This window comes from Oncorhynchus keta, chromosome 37 (assembly GCF_023373465.1).
Source record: "Oncorhynchus keta strain PuntledgeMale-10-30-2019 chromosome 37, Oket_V2, whole genome shotgun sequence".
In the NCBI taxonomy this organism is placed as follows: Eukaryota; Metazoa; Chordata; class Actinopteri; order Salmoniformes; family Salmonidae; genus Oncorhynchus; species Oncorhynchus keta.
In genome coordinates this window covers 15,980,614-15,997,975 of record NC_068457.1, presented here as the reverse complement: position 1 = coordinate 15,997,975, position 17,362 = coordinate 15,980,614, and the positions used below count along the sequence as shown (strand labels likewise).

General features: G+C 46.4%; 1 protein-coding gene and 1 long non-coding RNA gene across 15 annotated transcripts in view; both read right to left on the bottom strand.

Annotated features, from left to right (window-relative positions):
• The window catches only part of LOC118374186 (sodium channel protein type 2 subunit alpha-like), a 42,575-nt gene that overhangs the window by 21,558 nt on the left and 3,655 nt on the right, over window positions 1–17,362 (bottom strand). For 2 of the 5 annotated variants that reach the window (XM_052499260.1, XM_052499262.1), the window contains exons 2-9: window positions 16,030–16,346; window positions 13,945–14,062; window positions 13,509–13,599; window positions 12,789–12,917; window positions 10,301–10,392; window positions 6,539–6,820; window positions 1,075–1,138; window positions 9–150 (exon numbers count right to left, since the gene is read on the bottom strand). In XM_052499260.1, the coding sequence (XP_052355220.1) occupies window positions 9–150; window positions 1,075–1,138; window positions 6,539–6,820; window positions 10,301–10,392; window positions 12,789–12,917; window positions 13,509–13,599; window positions 13,945–14,062; window positions 16,030–16,293 (1,182 nt within the window). In that variant the 5' untranslated portion in view covers window positions 16,294–16,346. Of the gene's footprint in view, window positions 1–8; window positions 151–1,074; window positions 1,139–6,538; window positions 6,821–10,046; window positions 10,139–10,300; window positions 10,393–12,788; window positions 12,918–13,508; window positions 13,600–13,944; window positions 14,063–16,029; window positions 16,347–17,362 lie in introns of those variants that run through there. The other 3 variants (XM_052499259.1, XM_052499261.1, XM_052499263.1) reach the window with 2 other exon arrangements.
• On the bottom strand, window positions 10,400–12,782 carry LOC127916682 (uncharacterized). 10 transcript variants are annotated; one of them, XR_008095523.1, is made up of 6 exons: window positions 12,087–12,782; window positions 11,898–11,924; window positions 11,691–11,816; window positions 11,394–11,474; window positions 11,169–11,330; window positions 10,400–11,069 (listed from the first exon to the last, which is right to left on the bottom strand). It is a non-coding gene; the product is annotated as an uncharacterized LOC127916682 (long non-coding RNA). The 10 variants fall into 10 exon arrangements; XR_008095528.1 differs by having other exon boundaries at window positions 11,763–11,816; XR_008095531.1 differs by lacking the exon at window positions 12,087–12,782 and adding an exon at window positions 12,006–12,063.

Below are 17,362 nucleotides of genomic sequence, written 5' to 3'. Positions count from 1 at the left end.
TGGCCCACCTGTTGGTAGAGGTTTTCCCAGAAGTCCTGGGTCATGAGTCTGAACAGGGACAGGAAGGCCCAGCCAAACGAGTCAAAGCTTGTGTAGTCGTAGTCTGGGTTCCTGCCTGCCTTAATGCATGTGAATCCCTCTGGGCACAGCCTGTGGTGAAGACCCCCATACACAACAGGTCAGCAACCATGTGGTGGTCACTAAACCACTGCCACAAGCCACTTGTACAGTACAGAGCGATACAGTGGATACTTACAATGTCCACTGAGCAGCATTGGTTTTCATTAGATTGACTTAACTGCACTTACACTGAATGTGATTTCATGTTCTAGGATCAGCCTGACTACATTAACACTATCCACTGTAAGTTGCACCTGTTTTTATAGCACCTGTTTTTATACTTGACTGCATCAAATGAATCAATTCTGCTGAAATAGTATAGTCCTCTTCACTCTCTTTTATTCGCGCCATATTCTCTATTCTAGTTAGCATGTCTTCAATGCCAAAGTGTTAAGGAAACGAGTGAGTACGCTTACAATGCCCATTAATAACTTGATATTAAACTGATTAAGGCGGAAGGCCGAGTAAACACCTTACTCTGCTGATCTTAACCGGCGTAAGGTCAAAGTCAATCAAAGCACCTGGTTTTCCGAGCAATCTTTCTAATTATTAGGACATGTAAACAACTTCATTGGTGTTCCAGCTGTGAGTCTGATCTTTGTATGTACCAGCACGTACATACTGAAAGTATGCATCTTACAAATGTTTTTCACAAACAAACTTCATATGTCCAAACTCAGAATCAAATAGTCTTTGCAAAAAGAACATGTTGTAAAAGCGTTTATTTGGATTGTTGATTTCCCAATGTGTCCATTTAAACATGATTATTAGGTAAATCGCTCTTCTTGCAGAGCACGTTAAAGTTTTTAATCAAACTATTATATTCATCTGACAGTGCACAATAAACATATTTATTGTGCGCATGTAATCGTGCTCAGTAACTCCGTATGGTTGTTGAGGCTGGGTTGGTGAATGTAATTGGCTATGTAAATAAAGGATGTTGTCAAGTCTCACCCGGCTCCACTGCCATTCCCACAGAGCAGGGCGTCCCTGCGGTTGAGGAGGTAATAGTAATTACCTACAAGGAAGAACAGAGAGAGGAACAATCAGTCAATATGTTGAGGAGCGCTCGAGGAAAGGAGGGATGCAGGCAGGGAGGAGAGAGAGGAGGGAGGCAGGCAGAGAGGAGAGAGAGGAGGGAGGCAGGCAGGGAGGAAAGAGAGGAGGGAGGCAGGCAGGGAGGAAAGAGAGGAGGGAGGCAGGGAGGGAGGAAAGAGAGGAGGGAGGCAGGGAGGGAGGAGAGAGAGAGGAGGGAGGCAGGCAGGGAGGAGGAGGGAGGCAGGCAGGGAGGGAGGCAGGCAGAGAGGAGAGAGAGGAGGGAGGCAGGGAGGGAGGAGGAGGAGGCAGGAGGGAGAGGGAGGGAGGGAGAGAGAGGAGGGAGGCAGGCAGGGAGGAAAAAGAGGAGGGAGGCAGGGAGGGAGGAAAGAGAGGAGGGAGGCAGGGAGGGAGGAAGAGAGAGGAGGGAGGCAGGGAGGGAGGAGAAGAGAGAGGAGGGAGGCAGGCAGGGAGGAAAGAGGGGGGAGGCAGGGAGGGAGGAGAGAGGCAGGGAGGGAGGCAGTGAGGGGCAGGAGGAGGAGGAGGGAGGCAGGGAGGAAAGAGAGGAGGGAGGGAGGAAAGAGAGGAGGGAGGCAGTGAGGGAGGAGAGAGGGGAGGGAGGCAGGGAGGGAGGAGGGAGGAGAGGAGGAGGCAGGGAGGGAGGAGAGAGAGGAGGGAGGCAGGGAGGGAGGGAGGAGAGAGAGGAGGGAGGCAGGGAGGGAGGAAAGAGAGGAGGGAGGCAGGGAGGGAGGAGAGAGAGAGAGGAGGGAGGCAGGCAGGGAGGAAAGAGAGGAGGGAGGCAGACAGGGAGGAAAGAGAGGAGGGAGGAAGGCAGGGAGGAAAGAGAGGAGGGAGGCAGGGAGGGAGGAGAGAGAGGAGGGAGGCAGGCAGGGAGGAAAGAGAGGAGGGAGGCAGGGAGGGAGGAAAGAGAGGAGGGAGGCAGGCAGGGAGGAGAGAGAGGAGGGAGGAAGGGAGGAAAGAGAGGAGGGAGGCAAGGCAGGTAGGGAGGAAAGAGAGGAGGGAGGCAGGGAGGGAGGAGAGAGAGGAGTGAGGCAGGGAGGGAGGAAAGAGAGGAGGGAGGCAGGCAGGGAGGAGAGAGAGAGAGGAGGCAGGCGGCAGGGAGGAAAGAGAGGAGGGAGGCAGGCAGGGAGGAGAGAGAGGAGGGAGGCAGGCAGGGAGGAAAGAGAGGAGGGTGGCTTGAAACTGGATTAGGTTTGAAATTGAGGAAATAATGTTAATGGGTTTTCAAACTTGTACAGTATTCTGATTTATGAATTAAGCAAACAATCTGCTGTGGCTCTGCTTTGAGTGAAATAAACAAAATCACTTGATTAAAATAATTGTTATTATCATTATATATGGCAAAAAGGGGGGGCAACTGAATATTAGGAAGGTGTCCTTAATATACACTGAACCAATATATAAACGCAACATGTCCTATGGTTTTCATGAGCTGAAAAAAAAAGATCCCAGAAATGTTCCATATGCACAAAAACCTTATTTCTCTAAAATGTTGTGCACACATTTATTACATCCCATGTTAGTGAGTATTTCTCCTTTGTCAAGATAATCCATCCACCTGACAGGTGTGACATATCAAGAAGCTGATTAAACAGCATGATCATTACACAGGTGCACCTTGTGCTGGGGACAATAAAAGGCCACTCTAAAATGTGAAATTGTGTCACGCAACATCACAGATGTATCAAGTTTTGAGGGAGTGTGCAATTGGCATGCTGACTACAGGAATTTCTACCAGAGCTGTTGCCAGAGAATTTAATGTTAATTTTCTACCATAAACCGCCTTCAATGTCATTTTAGAGAATTTGGCAGTATGTCCAACCGGCCTCACACCCACAGACCCCGTGTAAACTTCTTCACCTGCGGGATCGTCTGAGACCAGCCTCTCAGACAGCTGATGAAACTGAGGAGTATTTCTGTCCGTAATAAAACCCTTTTGTGGGGAAAAAACGAATTGTGATTGGTTGGGCCTGGCTCCCAAGTGGGTGGGCCTACGCCCTCCCATGGCTGCGCACCTGCCCAATCATGTGGAATCCATAGATTAGGGCCTAATTAATTTATTTCATTTCACTGATTTCCTTATATGAAATGTAATTCAGTAAAATCATAGAAATTGTCACGTTGCTTTTATATTTTTGTTTAGTATATATATATATATATACACATACACACACACTGAGTGTACAAAACATTAAGGACACATTCCTAATATTGAGTTGCAACCCCCTTTTGCCCTCAGAACACCCTCAATTTGTTGGGGCACGGACTCGACAAGTTCAACGGCACTTACATATGTTGTCTTTCCCATTCTGAATAGCACACATACACAAGCTATGTCTCAATTGTCTCAAGGCTTAAACATGTCTCCTCCCCTTCATCTAAACTGATTGATGTGACATTAAGGGCATTAGCGTTCACCTGGATTCACCTGGTCAGTCTATGACATGGAAAGAGCAGACATCCTTAATGTTTTATACACTCAATGTGTGTGTGTGTGTTTATACAGTTGAAGTCGGAAGTTTACATACACTTAGGTTGGAGTCATTAAAACTTGTTTATCAAACAATTTTTCCAACAATTGTTTAAAGACCGATTATTTCACTTATAATTCACTGTATCACACTTCCAGTGGGTCAGAAGTTTACATACACTAAGTTGACTATGTCTTTAAACAGCTTGGAAAATTCCAGAAAATCACGTCATGGCTTTAGAGGCTTCTGATAGGCTAATTGACATCATTAGCCTATCATCCTTGGGAGAAATTTCCAAATGCCTTAAGGAACCACGTCCATCTGTACAAACAATAGTACACAAGTATAAACACCATGGAACCACGCAGCTGTCATACCGCTCAGGAAGGAGACATGTTCTGTCTCCTAGAAATGAACGTACTTCGGTGCGAAAAGAGCAAATCAATCCCAGAACAACAGCAAAGCACCTTGTGAAGATGCTGGAGGAAACAGGTACAAAAGTATCTATATCCACAGTAAAACGAGTCCTATATTGACATAACCTGAAAGGCCGCTCAGCAAGGAAGAAGCCACTGCTCCGAAACTGCCATAAAAAAAGCCAGACTTTGTCCCCATGTGCAACTGCACATGGGGACAAAGATCATACTTTTTGGAGAAATGTCCTCTGGTCTGATGAAACAAAAATAGAACTGTTTGGCCATAATGACCATTGTTATGTTTGGAGGAAAAAGGGGGAGGCTTGCAAGCCAAAGAACACCATCCCAACCATGAAGCACAGGGGTGGCAGCATCATGTTGTGGTGGTGCTTTGCTGCAGGAGGGACTGGTGCCCTTCACAAAATAGATGGCCTCATGAGGAAGACAAATTATGTGGATACATTGAAGCAACATCTCAAGACATTAGTCAGGAAGTTAAAGCTTGGTCGCAAATGGGTCTTCCAAATGGACAATGACCCCAAGCATACTTCCAAAGTTGTGTCAAGATGGCTTAAGGACAACAAAGTCCAGGTATTGAAGTGGCCATCACAAAGCCCTGACCTCAATCCTATAGACGATTTGTGGGCAGAACTGAAAAAGCATGTGCGACTAAGGAGACCTACAAAACTGACTCAGTTACACCAGCTCCTTTAGGAGGAATGGGCCAAAATTCACCCAAATTATTGTGGGAAACTTGTGGAAGGCTACCCTGTCACGCCCTGACCTTTGTTTTCTTTAATATGTTGGTTAGGTCAGGGTGTGACAAGGGTGGTTGGTTTAGTTTTTGTATTGTCTAGGTGTTTTTGTCCTGTCTAGATGTTTTTACCCTGTCTAGGGTTTTAGTATATCTATGGGTTTTTGTATGTCTAGGTATATGTAGGTCTATGGTGGCCTGAATTGGTTACCAATCAGATGCAGCTGTTTATCGTTGTCTCTGATTGGGGATCCTATTTAGGTTGCCATTTTCCATTTGGGTTTGGCGGGTTATTGTCTGTGTAGTTGCATGTCAGCACTCGTGTTTATAGCGGCACGTTTGTTTAGTAGTATTCGTTGAAATAAAGAAGACTGTATTCATCTCACGCTGTGCCTTGGTCTCCTCATTACAATGAACGTGACACACCTGAAACATTTGACCTAAGTTAAGCCAGTTAAAGGCAATGCTTTCAAATACTAATTGAGTGTATGTAAACTTCTGACCCAGTGGGAATGTGATGAAAGAAATAAAATCTGAAATAAATCATTCTCTCTACTATTATTCTGACATTTCACATTCTTAAAATAAAGTGGTGATCCTAACTGACCTAAGACAGGGAATTTTTACTAGGATTACGTGTCAGGAATTGTTAAAAACTTAGTTGAAATGTATTTGGCTAAGGTGTATTTAAACCTCCGACTTCAACTGTATATTTATATATAGTGCAGAGGTAATAACTCCAATAATATCTCATCATGACCATGACTGGAACACTATGGACCGAGGAGGACCACTTCATACCCACTACTGTGGGTGAATGATAGATTGTTGTCAAAAAATAATTCACAAAAACAAAGGACGAAAGGAGTAAACATTAAATTATACAAGGATATCAATTATTCAAACCAATGTATCCCCTGAGACTGGAGGTCAATGAGACATATACTGTCTGTTTCACAGTGTACCAACAGCTTAGGGGAAGAGGGCAGAGAGATGTCCAGGAGAGTTTGACCCTGTGACCCTCTGGCCTTGATTACTAAAAACTGCTGGCTGCAGAGAGATGGAGAGGCGTACTGGAAATCTCACCCAGCTAACTGCTACACCTCCCTCTCAGACCTCTGTGACTCACATCCTCCATTACTCTCTCCATCTTTCCATCTCTCACTCAAATAGATTTATTTGCATGACATTGCTTCTCTCCCCCGCTCTCGCTCTAGCTATGTTTGTGAATCCATTTCCAATTTATCCTTAGACCATTTTCACTCTACCCTTTCTCTCTTCTTCATGTATCTCCTCCTCTGTTTCCACCTTGTCCCCTCTCTCCCCATGACATCAGTGTCATATGTTGCTGGTCTGGTCTGTGTGCCCACCTGCCTGCCCGTCTGCCACGCCCAACCAGCGGCCAGTGACAGCCTCCTCTCTCTCTCTCTTTCTCTCATAATGTGCCTATTTTCTCACACACAGACAGGGTGTAGGAGGGGATGGGGGGTGGAGGGGGTTGTTGTGGGCGATTATCCGCCACATTTGCCACAATTCCCCACCAATCACTGTCACTCTTTATCACGTTGCTTCACAGAAAGTGGGCAGGGCATGGTCTGTCTGGTTTTATTTCACGGAATAGGAAGTCTGTCTGAGTAGCGTGACTCAGATACTGTCTGAGGTAGAGAACTCGACCCTCATTACCCCAGTGCCCCTGCAGACAAAACAAGCACTTAGCTTACTCTCATCGTTGATGTACTCAGTCCAGTTTACGGAGCGAGTGACGTTGAAATCAGTGCCATTGAAATCAGTTCCATTTATGTTTGGAGTTCCCAGAGTTCTGTTCAGGTGGTTGTCGGGGATCGTGTCATTGACGAGGTTGCGGATACACTTCTGCCTCAGGTTTCCCATGAAGAGCTGCAGGCCAATCAGGGCGAAGACGCTGAGACAGAAAACGGTGAGGATCATGACGTCGGAGAGCTTCTTGACCGACTGGATCAGAGCGCCCACGATGGTCTTTAGTCCTGCAAGGGAGGGACGACGCACAGTCCTGGTTAACAGCTCCAACTGGTTAATAGAACATATACATAATACAGTATAGAAATATAGTATAGAAATGCTAAGGTATATAGCAATGCTTCAGCCCCCAATGATAGCTAGCAAGCAGCATAGGAGATCCATATGTCAAGTTTTTGTATGGCATTCATACAGGAGCTAGTTGAGGTATAGCCTGAATTCTTTTCTCATGGATCTCTTCAGAGATGGTGTTGTTGGTGTTAAGATTACCCAGTTCATAACACACTTAGATTAACCCCTAGCAAACTGTCTACACATAAAGTCTGTTTGTTGATAATCAAATTCACTTTCTGAATAGACTCAGATCACTACAGATATCGTATCATATTCATATCATTACTGAGTGATCTGAACAGCAATGTAATAATGACGTAATGGACAAATTGCGATCATTCATTTTGATAGGGACCAAGTGTGTTGGGGTTTTAGTGATGCTAAGCAGATGCTAAGTTACAGGACTGTTTTTCGAGCAGGACTGTTTTTCTGGAATATGTTCTGGGATTCTTCCGATGGCATTGAGGAGTATATCACATCAGTCACCGGCTTCATCAATAAGTGCATTGATGACGTCGTCCACACAGTGACCGTATGTACATACCCCAACCAGAAGTCATGGATAACAGGCAACATACGCACTGAGCTAAAGGGTAGAGCTGCCGCTTACAATAAGCGGGATTCTAACCCGGAAGCTTATAAGAAATCCCGCTATGCCCTCCGAAGAAACCATCAAACAAGCAAAGTGTCAGTACAGGACTAAGATCTAATCATAATACTCTGGCTACGACGCTCGTCGGATGTGGCAGGGCTTGCAAACTATTACACACTACAAAGGGAAGCCCAGCCGAGAGATGTCCAGTGACACGAACCTACCAGACAAGCTAAATTACTTCTATGCTCGCTTCGAGGCAAGTAACACTGAAACATGTATGAGCGCATCAGCTGTTCCGGACGACTGTGTGATCACGCTCTCCGCAACCGACGTAAGACCTTTAATCAGGTCAACAATCACAAGGCCGCAGGGCCAGACGGATTACCAGGACGTGTACTCCGAGCATGCGCTGATCAACTGGCAAGTGTCTTCACTGTCATTTTCAAACTCTCCCTATCCAAAGTCTGTAATAACTACATGTTTCAAGCAGACCACCACAGTCCCTGTGCCCAAGAACACTAAGGTAACTTGCCTAAATGACTACCGACCCGTAGCACTCATGTCTGTAGCCATGAAGTGCTTTGAAAGGCTGGTCATGGCTCACATCAACACCATTATCCCAGAAACCCTAGACCCACTCCAATTTGCATACTGCCCCAACCACCCTTTCACACCTGGACAAAAGGAACACCTATGTGAGAATGCTATTCATTGACTACAGCTCAGCGTTAAACACCATAGTGCCCTAGAAGCTCATCTCTAAGCTAAGGACCCTGGGACTAAACACCTCCCTCTGCAACTGGATCCTGGACTTCCTGACAGGCCGCCCCCAGGTGGTAAGGGTAGGTAACAACACATCCGCCATGCTGATCCTCAACACGGTGGCCCCTCAGGGGTGCGTGCTCAGTCCCCTCCTGTACTCTCTGTTCACTCATGACTGCACGGCTAGGCATGACTCCAACACCATCAATAAGTTTGCAGATGACACAACAGTGGTAGGCCTGGTTGCTGACAATGACGAGACAGCCTATAGGGAGGAGGTCAGAGACCTGGCCGTATGGTGCCAGGACAACAACCTCTCCCTCAACATGATCAAGACAAAGGAGTTGATTGTGGACTACAGGAATAGGAGGGCCGAGCACAAACACATCACCAACAAACTAACAAGGTCAAAGCACACCAAGACAGTTGTGAAGAGGGCACGACAAAACCTATTCCCCCTCGATACACTGAAAAGATTTGGCATGGGTTCTCAGATCTTCAAAAGGTTCTACAGCTGCACCAACAAGAGCATCCTGATGGGTTGCATCACTGCCTGGTACAGCAACTGCTCGGCCTCCGACTGCAAGGCACTACAGAGGGTAGTGCACATGTCCCAGTACATCACTGGGGCCAAGCTTCCTGTTCTCCAGGACCTCTATACCAGGTGGTGTCAGAGGAAGGCCCTAAAAATTGTCAAATACTCCAGCCACCCTAGTCATAGACTGTTCTCTCTGCTACAGCACGGCAAGCGGTACCAGAGTGCCAAGTCTAGGTCCAAGAGGCTTCTAAACAGCTTCTACCCTCAAGCCATAAGACTCCTAATCATCTAGTCAAATGGCTACCCAGAATATTTGCATTGCCCCCCCCCCTCTTTTACACTGTTGCTACTCTCTGTTATTATCTATGCATAGTCACTTTAATAACTCTGCCCATATGTATATTACCTCAATTACCTCGACTAACCGGTGCCATCGCACATTGACTCTGTACCGGTACCCCTGTATATAACCTCGCTATTGTTATTTTTCTGCTGCTCTTTAATTATTTGGTATTTTTCTTAAAACTGCATTGTTGGTTAGGGTCTTGTAAGTAAGCATTTCACTGTAAGGTCTACTTGTTGTATTCGGCACATGTGACAAATAACATTAGATTTGATTCGATTTGATTTGAAAGCGGGCTGATGTCGGTTGAGGTTAGCGACCCCCACTAATCAGGGGGTCAATGATGTGATTGGTTGGTCCATGAAACCAAGAGATGACAACTTTGTGAGAGTGTGTGTCATGGCATTGCCTAGCATCACTCTAGTAGAACCCTATTCAACAACCACCATACACAGTGAACAAGACATACATGCAACTTAGAACAAGGACAGAGGGGGAACCCTAGACACAAATGCTCACCACACAAATTGGAACTTTTGCAATGTCTCATGCATAAAAAAGCAAACAAATAATAAATATTCTACATAATTTCCCCAAAGGGCAAGATAACAAAGAAAGTGAATTACAGGAAGAAAGTGAAAGTAATGTCATGTGTCTAAAAGCATGGAATCTTTTCCATCTCGATGGAGTGGGCCCGGATTCCTGCTTTTACTTGCCTGTGGAAAGGCAGCGTGACAGAGGCAACAACGCTAGGCTAAGCTAACATGAGATGAGCAGTTACTGTATCTCAGATGGAGCGAATTAGCCATTAGCCGTTAGCTTATAGCCTTGTTGCTAGCATTTAAGCATTTAACCTTTAACCTCTGACCTGGGCTCTCTCACCTGGGATGACTGATATAGTTTTGAGGGCTCGGAGAACCCTGAAGGTTCTGAGGGCCGAGACATTACCCAGGTCCACAAACTCTGTCACATATCTGTAAGGGAAGGCAGCAGGGGGAGGTTTGGGGGAGGGAGGAGGAGCGAGGGAAGGAAGGGGGAAGTCACACAAAAGGACAGGACAGGACAGGGAGGTCGACAAACGTCACAAACAAAAGACATCTTTGCTGACGGGTGAGAGAGCAGACACAGGTTCTTACCTGGGATGACCGAGATAGTTTTCAAAGCTCGCAATACTCTGAAAGTGCGCAGAGCTGAAACATTGCCTAGGTTTACAAACTCTGTTACATACCTGCAGGATTAAATGCACAGTTAAAAATCTGCATTGTACCCTGACATACTTGCAAATGCACACACACACACACACACACACACACACACACACACACACACACACACACACACACACACACACACACACACACACACACACACACACACACACACACACACACACACACACACACACACACACGTATAGACGCAGGTACACACATACGCGCATATGAATACACCAAGTATACACTTACACAGTAGAATTCATCCGATCAAATGCACTACACCATAAACATAGGAGTACATTAGATATCATACATACAGTATATAAGTTTCGAGAAAGATAATTTGAAAAATACAATTTTATTGAGTAAATGTAGTTAATGGATTCTTTTCATTTTGAAGAGAAATCAAAATGTCATGAATTGATGGCCCTTTGTTAAAGTAAAAATAGAAACGTAACAAACTAAGGTTGCGCCATTAGAGCGGTGGGGTCGCGAGAACAAAATAATCAGGGTCCCCAGAAATTCTGGCAAAAAAAAATGGGGTCCCCGCTGAAAAAGTTGGAATGCCACCGGTCTAGAGCGTTGAGTGTGGTGACACTGCTCTAACCTCTGTGTCCTGACAGACCTGACAGACCTCTGTGTCCTGACAGACCTGACAGACCTCTGTGTCCTGACAGACCTGACAGACCTCTGTGTCCTGATAGACCTGACAGACCTCTGTGTCCTGACAGACCTGACAGACCTCTGTGTCCTGACAGACCTGACAGACCTCTGTATCCTGACAGACCTCTGTGTCCTGACAGACCTGACAGACCTCTGTGTCCTGACAGACCTGACAGACCTCTGTGTCCTGACAGACCTGACAGACCTCTGTGTCCTGACAGACCTGACAGACCTCTGTGTCCTGACAGACCTGACAGACCTCTGTGTCCTGACAGACCTGACAGACCTCTATGTCCTGACAGACCTCTGTGTCCTGACAGACCTGACAGACCTCTGTGTCCTGACAGACCTCTGTGTCCTGACAGACCTGACAGACCTCTGTGTCCTGACAGACCTGACAGACCTCTGTGTCCTGACAGACCTGACAGACCTCTGTATCCTGACAGTCCTGACAGACCTCTGTATCCTGACAGACCTGACAGACCTCTGTATCCTGACAGACCTGACAGACCTCTGTGTCCTGACAGACCTGACAGACCGCTGTGTCCTGACAGACCTGACAGACCTCTGTACCCTGACAGACCTGACAGACCTCTGTATCCTGACAGACCTGACAGACCTCTGTATCCTGACAGACCTGACAGACCTCTGTGTCCTGACAGACCTGACAGACCTCTGTGTCCTGACAGACCTGACAGACCTCTGTGTCCTGACAGACCTCTGTGTCCTGACAGACCTGACAGACCTCTGTGTCCTGACAGACCTGACAGACCTCTGTACCCTGACAGACCTGACAGACCTCTGTATCCTGACAGACCTGACAGACCTCTGTATCCTGACAGACCTGACAGACCTCTGTGTCCTGACAGACCTGACAGACCTCTGTACCCTGACAGACCTGACAGACCTCTGTATCCTGACAGACCTGACAGACCTCTGTATCCTGACAGACCTGACAGACCTCTGTGTCCTGACAGACCTGACAGACCTCTGTGTCCTGACAGACCTGACAGACCTCTGTGTCCTGATAGACCTGACAGACCTCTGTGTCCTGACAGACCTGACAGACCTCTGTGTCCTGACAGACCTGACAGACCTCTGTGTCCACACTTTTAAAACCAGTCCTTCCAGTTACATGGCAGAGGTAGAATATACACTGACTGTACAAACATTAAGGACACCTGCTCTCTCCATGACATAGACTGAACAGGTGATTCCAGGTGAAAAGTTAGGATCCCGTATTGATGTCACTTGTTAAATCCACTTCAGTCAGTGTAGATGAAGGGGAGGAGACAGGTTAGAGAAAGATGTTTAAGCCTCGAGACAATTGAGACGTGGATTGGGTATGTGTGCCATTCAGACGGTGAATGGGCGAGACAAAATAAGTGCTTTTGAACGGGGTAATGTAGTAGGTGCCAGGCACACCGGTTTGTGTCAAGAACTGCAATGCTGCTGGGTTTTCCACGCTCAACATGGGCCAGCATTTTGAGCGTGGGTGGGGGTGGGGGGGGCAACTGAAGGTGTTCCTCATGTTTGGTATAGTCAGTGTATATTGATATTTAGATTAGTGACATGAGTAGCAGTTTTGTAGTGAAGTGTTATATAAATGATATTTATTTCAATCTACGCTGGTTAGGAGGAATACAGACATCAGTCCTAGGTAATAATGCATCAATGCCTCATAATTATTCTATTGATCCTAGCAGGAAATATAAGTCATACATACATCTGTGGTAATACTTACGCCATGGAGATTACCATGAAGTCCAACCAGTTCCATGGATCCCTGAGGAAGGTGAACTTCCCCACACAGAACCCCCTCGCCAAGATTTTAATGAGAGACTCGAATGTGTAAATCCCTGTGAACGTGTACCTGATCAAACCAAGAGAGAAAGGCATTATGACGGTTGCTATGGAAGTCAACAACAATAGCCCTATTCAATCAAATAGGGACTGGACCAAAACAACACTATTTGTCCTGTGCCAGTGTCGGCTCTGTTCCAATTTTGATACCAAGATAACAATTGTAAGTGTTACGCTAGTGTGGATATCAGTGGAAGCTGCTGAGGGGAGGACGGCTCATAATAATGGCTGGAACGGAGCGATTGGAATGGCATCAAACACATTGAAACCATGTGTTTGATGTATTTGATACCATTCCACCTATTCCTCTAGTCATTGCCACCAGCCCGTCCTCCCCAATTAAGGTGCCGCCAACCTCCTGTGGTGGATACTGGAGCATTGCCGATGTTTGAATTGTCATGCTAATTCGTTTCTTTTGGTTTCTCACAATAAAAAGTCCTGAGATTACTTGAGCCCAAACGCAAATACGCATTCTCACACTGGAAACAGGATTGTATCTTTGTCTTACCAAGGAAGCTATAAAAACCGGTGTCAATTGAATAGGGTAACAGCCAATAATAAATAACCTACAGGAATTAAATCTACAATATAAGTTACTTACTCAACATTCTTGGCCCAGTCCGGGGGGTTGCTCAGAGTCATAAAAGCACAGTTGGTCAAAATGGTGAACATGATTAACATGCTGAACAACGTACAGAGACACAAGTCAAGGAAAGAACTCAACACACATGTAAAGCAATGTGACATCAAGGCTAACTAATAATGAGGACTAAGCCCAGAGTGTTCCGTGAACATAGGCATTTACCAGGAAAACTCCATGCCCTATACAGCCGAGAAATATCGACCCAGAGAGTTTTTTCTTGGTCAGGTCACATGGTCACGAACCACTCAGGGAACCCTCTACCATAACATATTTTCAAAGTCAACATACAATTTAGTCACATTTCTCTCACATACACCTGTACATGCTCCATATGACACCAAACTTGGCCATAATTATTTCAATCCAAGCCTTGATATAGATGTGAAAGGATATGAGTGTACTAAAACTGCAATTGCTATTCTCCGTAGAGGATTGAAGGGGCTTAGGATGTAACAGGCAGGAGTGGCGTTGAAACGGAATATTGCCTTGCCGCGATTCAACACTATAAATGTCTGAAAGAGAGAGTGAAAGAGAGAGAGAGAGAGAGAGAGAGAGAGAGAGAGAGAGAGAGAGAGAGAGAGAGAGAGAGAGAGAGAGAGAGAGAGAGAGAGAGAGAGAGAGAGAGAGAGAGACAGAGAGAGAGAGAGAGAGAGAGAGAGAGAGAGACAGAGACAGGGTGAAAGAGAGAGAGACAGAGAGAGAGAGTTAAAGAGAGAGAGACAGAGAAAGGCAAAGAGAGACAGAGAGAGAGTGAAAGAGAGAGAGATAGAGAGAGGCAGAGAGACAGAGAGAGCGAGTGAAAGAGAGAGAGAGAGAGGCAGAGAGAGACAGAGAGAGGGAGACAGAGAGAGACAGAGAGACAGAGAGAGCGAGTGAAAGAGAGAGAGAGAGAGAGAGAGAGAGAGAGAGAGAGAGAGAGCAAAGAGAGAGAGAAAGTGAAAGAGAGAGAGAGAGAGAGAGAGAGAGAGAGAGAGAGAGAGAGAGAGAGAGAGAGAGAAGAGAGTGAAGAAGAGATAGACAGAGAGAGTGAAAGAGAGAGAGACAGAGAGACAGAGAGTGAGAGAGAGAGGGGCAAAGAGAGACAGAGAGAGAGAGAAAGAGAGAGACAGAGAGAGGGAGACAGAGAGAGAGAGCGAGAGAGAGAGAGAGAGAGAGAGAGAGAGAGAGAGAGAGAGAGAGAGAGAGAGGCAGAGAGAGACAGTGAGAGGGAGACAGAGAGAGACAGAGAGAGACAGAGAGAGAGAAAGAGAGAGAGAGAGAGAGAGACATGACATGACATGAGGTAATAATTAGGACATCTCGACTGACTATGGAACTAAGACTACAAGAAGTGACTGTGAGTGTGAAACACACCCATCCCAGCTGTGCACACCACCACAGCACCAAGGCAAGGCCAGGACATTGTCCACCGCTGTTGATGGTGTACTGAGGCTGTCCTGTGGTCCTGTTACTGTTGGTGTTGATCCTTCTGTCTGGCACGCTCAAACCCCAGAGAACAGGAGAGCAGTCAGGCAGTCCCTCTCTCTCTCTCAAAGATGGACTCATGAGGCGTGTGTGTGTATGTACCCGTGCAAGTGTGACTTTCTATGTGTTTGTATGTGTACACACGTTTGTAGGGTGTGAGGGGTGTGTGCATTTACCCATGCAAGTGTAATGCATGTATGTGTGTATTTGTGTTTCTCACTTAGTGTGTTTGTGTGTTTCTGTCTATGTGGGTTTGTGTGTGTCTGATCATGGCAGTGTGAAAGTGTTAGGTAGGCTCTGTAAACAACCACCCTACAGAAGGGGCTTCTGCAGTACACTGTGTCAAAAACTCCGCTGGGGCCACAGTTCAGCTCAGTTCCTGTCACCTGTGTGTTGGCTGCTAGTTACCCGTGGCACCATCTGAGGAGGACCCTAGAGTGTGGCTGCTAGTTAGCCGTGGCACCATCTGAGGAGGACCTTAGAGTGTGGCTGCTAGTTAGCCATGGCACCATCTGAGGAGGACCCTGGAGTGTGGCTGCTAGTTACACGTGGCACCATCTGAGGAAGACCCTGGAGTGTGATGGCATGAACTGAGTGCTCAGAAACAGTGACTCAAATGTAATTTGGTCTGTTTTTGTTATTCTTTGAAGATGCATCACTGATTGCACCAGTTAATACATAAATGACACAACATGGCACATGAAGGCAGCATGAGGACACAACACCATGTTGCCGCTTTGGAGCACGGTATGCTAGCTTTGCTTAAAATTCAGAACATTCTGTGAACTCCTATGTGTCATTATTGGCCAGCAGGGGATAACGTGATTGCCAATGAGCCTTGCAATGTCTTGTGAATGTACCATAATAATTTGGGATTGAAAAATAGACCAAACCTTAAAGGTTGTGGGTGGGGTTTAGCCTGAGTACCATATGACATGAAATGGGAGTTGGCAAGACAGCACAAACAGATCTGGAACTTAGGCTAGGTGTGGGTGTGTCCAGACTCCATACGTACCTTCTGATTGGAGTAGAAGGGGTCCAGGTCCTCCAGAGGGGTGGAGACAAAGCCTTGGGGGACATCACCGTAGATGAAGGGGAGGGACTTCCCTGCCTCCAGGTCGCTGTTGGGCTTGGGCCCGTTGTCATCGCTGTCGCTACAGCGGTCAACGCGGGGTCTCCCGGTCTCCTCCTCGGCGACGCGCCTTTCGATGGCGGCAAGCGAGTCGGGACAGAAGTGGCAGAAGCTGTCAGGTCCGGGCGGTACAAGCAGCTGTGCCATCTTGTCATGGTGCTCCTTCACAGGAAAGCTTGGGGCTCCGCCAGGCCAGGGGGCTGGGGAGAGAGGGAGATCAGGAAGGCACAGCTACAACATTTAGCCTATAGCACATGGTGTGCATGACAAGTGGCCAGGGATACACCCAGTACTCTACTGTATGTTTAGACAGATTACTCCCCCCTCCCCCTAAGACGAATGTCAAATACGTATTGGGAGGACACAACTGAAACAGCATGAATGGCAATATAATCTTCATTTCCCATGACGTCTACTGTATTTTACTGTACTGTAGCACCATGTTCAGATATACCAGTACGTCATCATGCACAGAGACCTGGTTTCAGCCCTTTTGTTTTTATGAAACAATACACACTCTTTTTCTGCTGAGAAGGGAAGCCAAGTTAAAACAGAGATATAGGTGACCACAGAGTGTCACGGGTGGGCGTTCTATGTTATTTTTTCTATGTTTTTGTATTTCTTTGTTTTTGGCCGGGTATGGTTCTCAATCAGGGGCAGCTGTCTGTCGTTGTCTCTGATTGAGAACCATACTTAGGCAGCCTGTTTTCCCACTATGGGTTGTGGGTAGTTATTTTCTGTTTAGTGTGGGTTGCACCTGACGGAGCTGTTTCGGTTGTACCTTTTGTTACTTTGTTATCTAGTGTTCAGTTATATTTAATAAAATGCCGAACACATACCACGCTGCACCTTGGTCCTCACCTTCTTCCAACAACGACAATCGTTACACAGAGATTATTTTAAGATTCTTAAATGTAATTCTACGTAGGTGACCTTCAATATGTCCCCAGGGTTGTCACTGCCACTGTGGTTCTTTTAAAAACAACCAACTGCTGTGGATAGATCACTCTCATTGTGGATACATCTGTGATGGAAATAACCACTCATTTTCTCTCTCACCATGGCCAAATTCTCCATCAACATCAATCAACGCCCACACACACCTTCCGCTCCCCTGTTTCTCTTTCTCTCTCTCTCTCCAAAGGCCTACCCTGTTTCCTCCAGAGGCCAATGGAGAGATACAAACAAGGACTCCCTTAACACCCAAGTGGGCAAT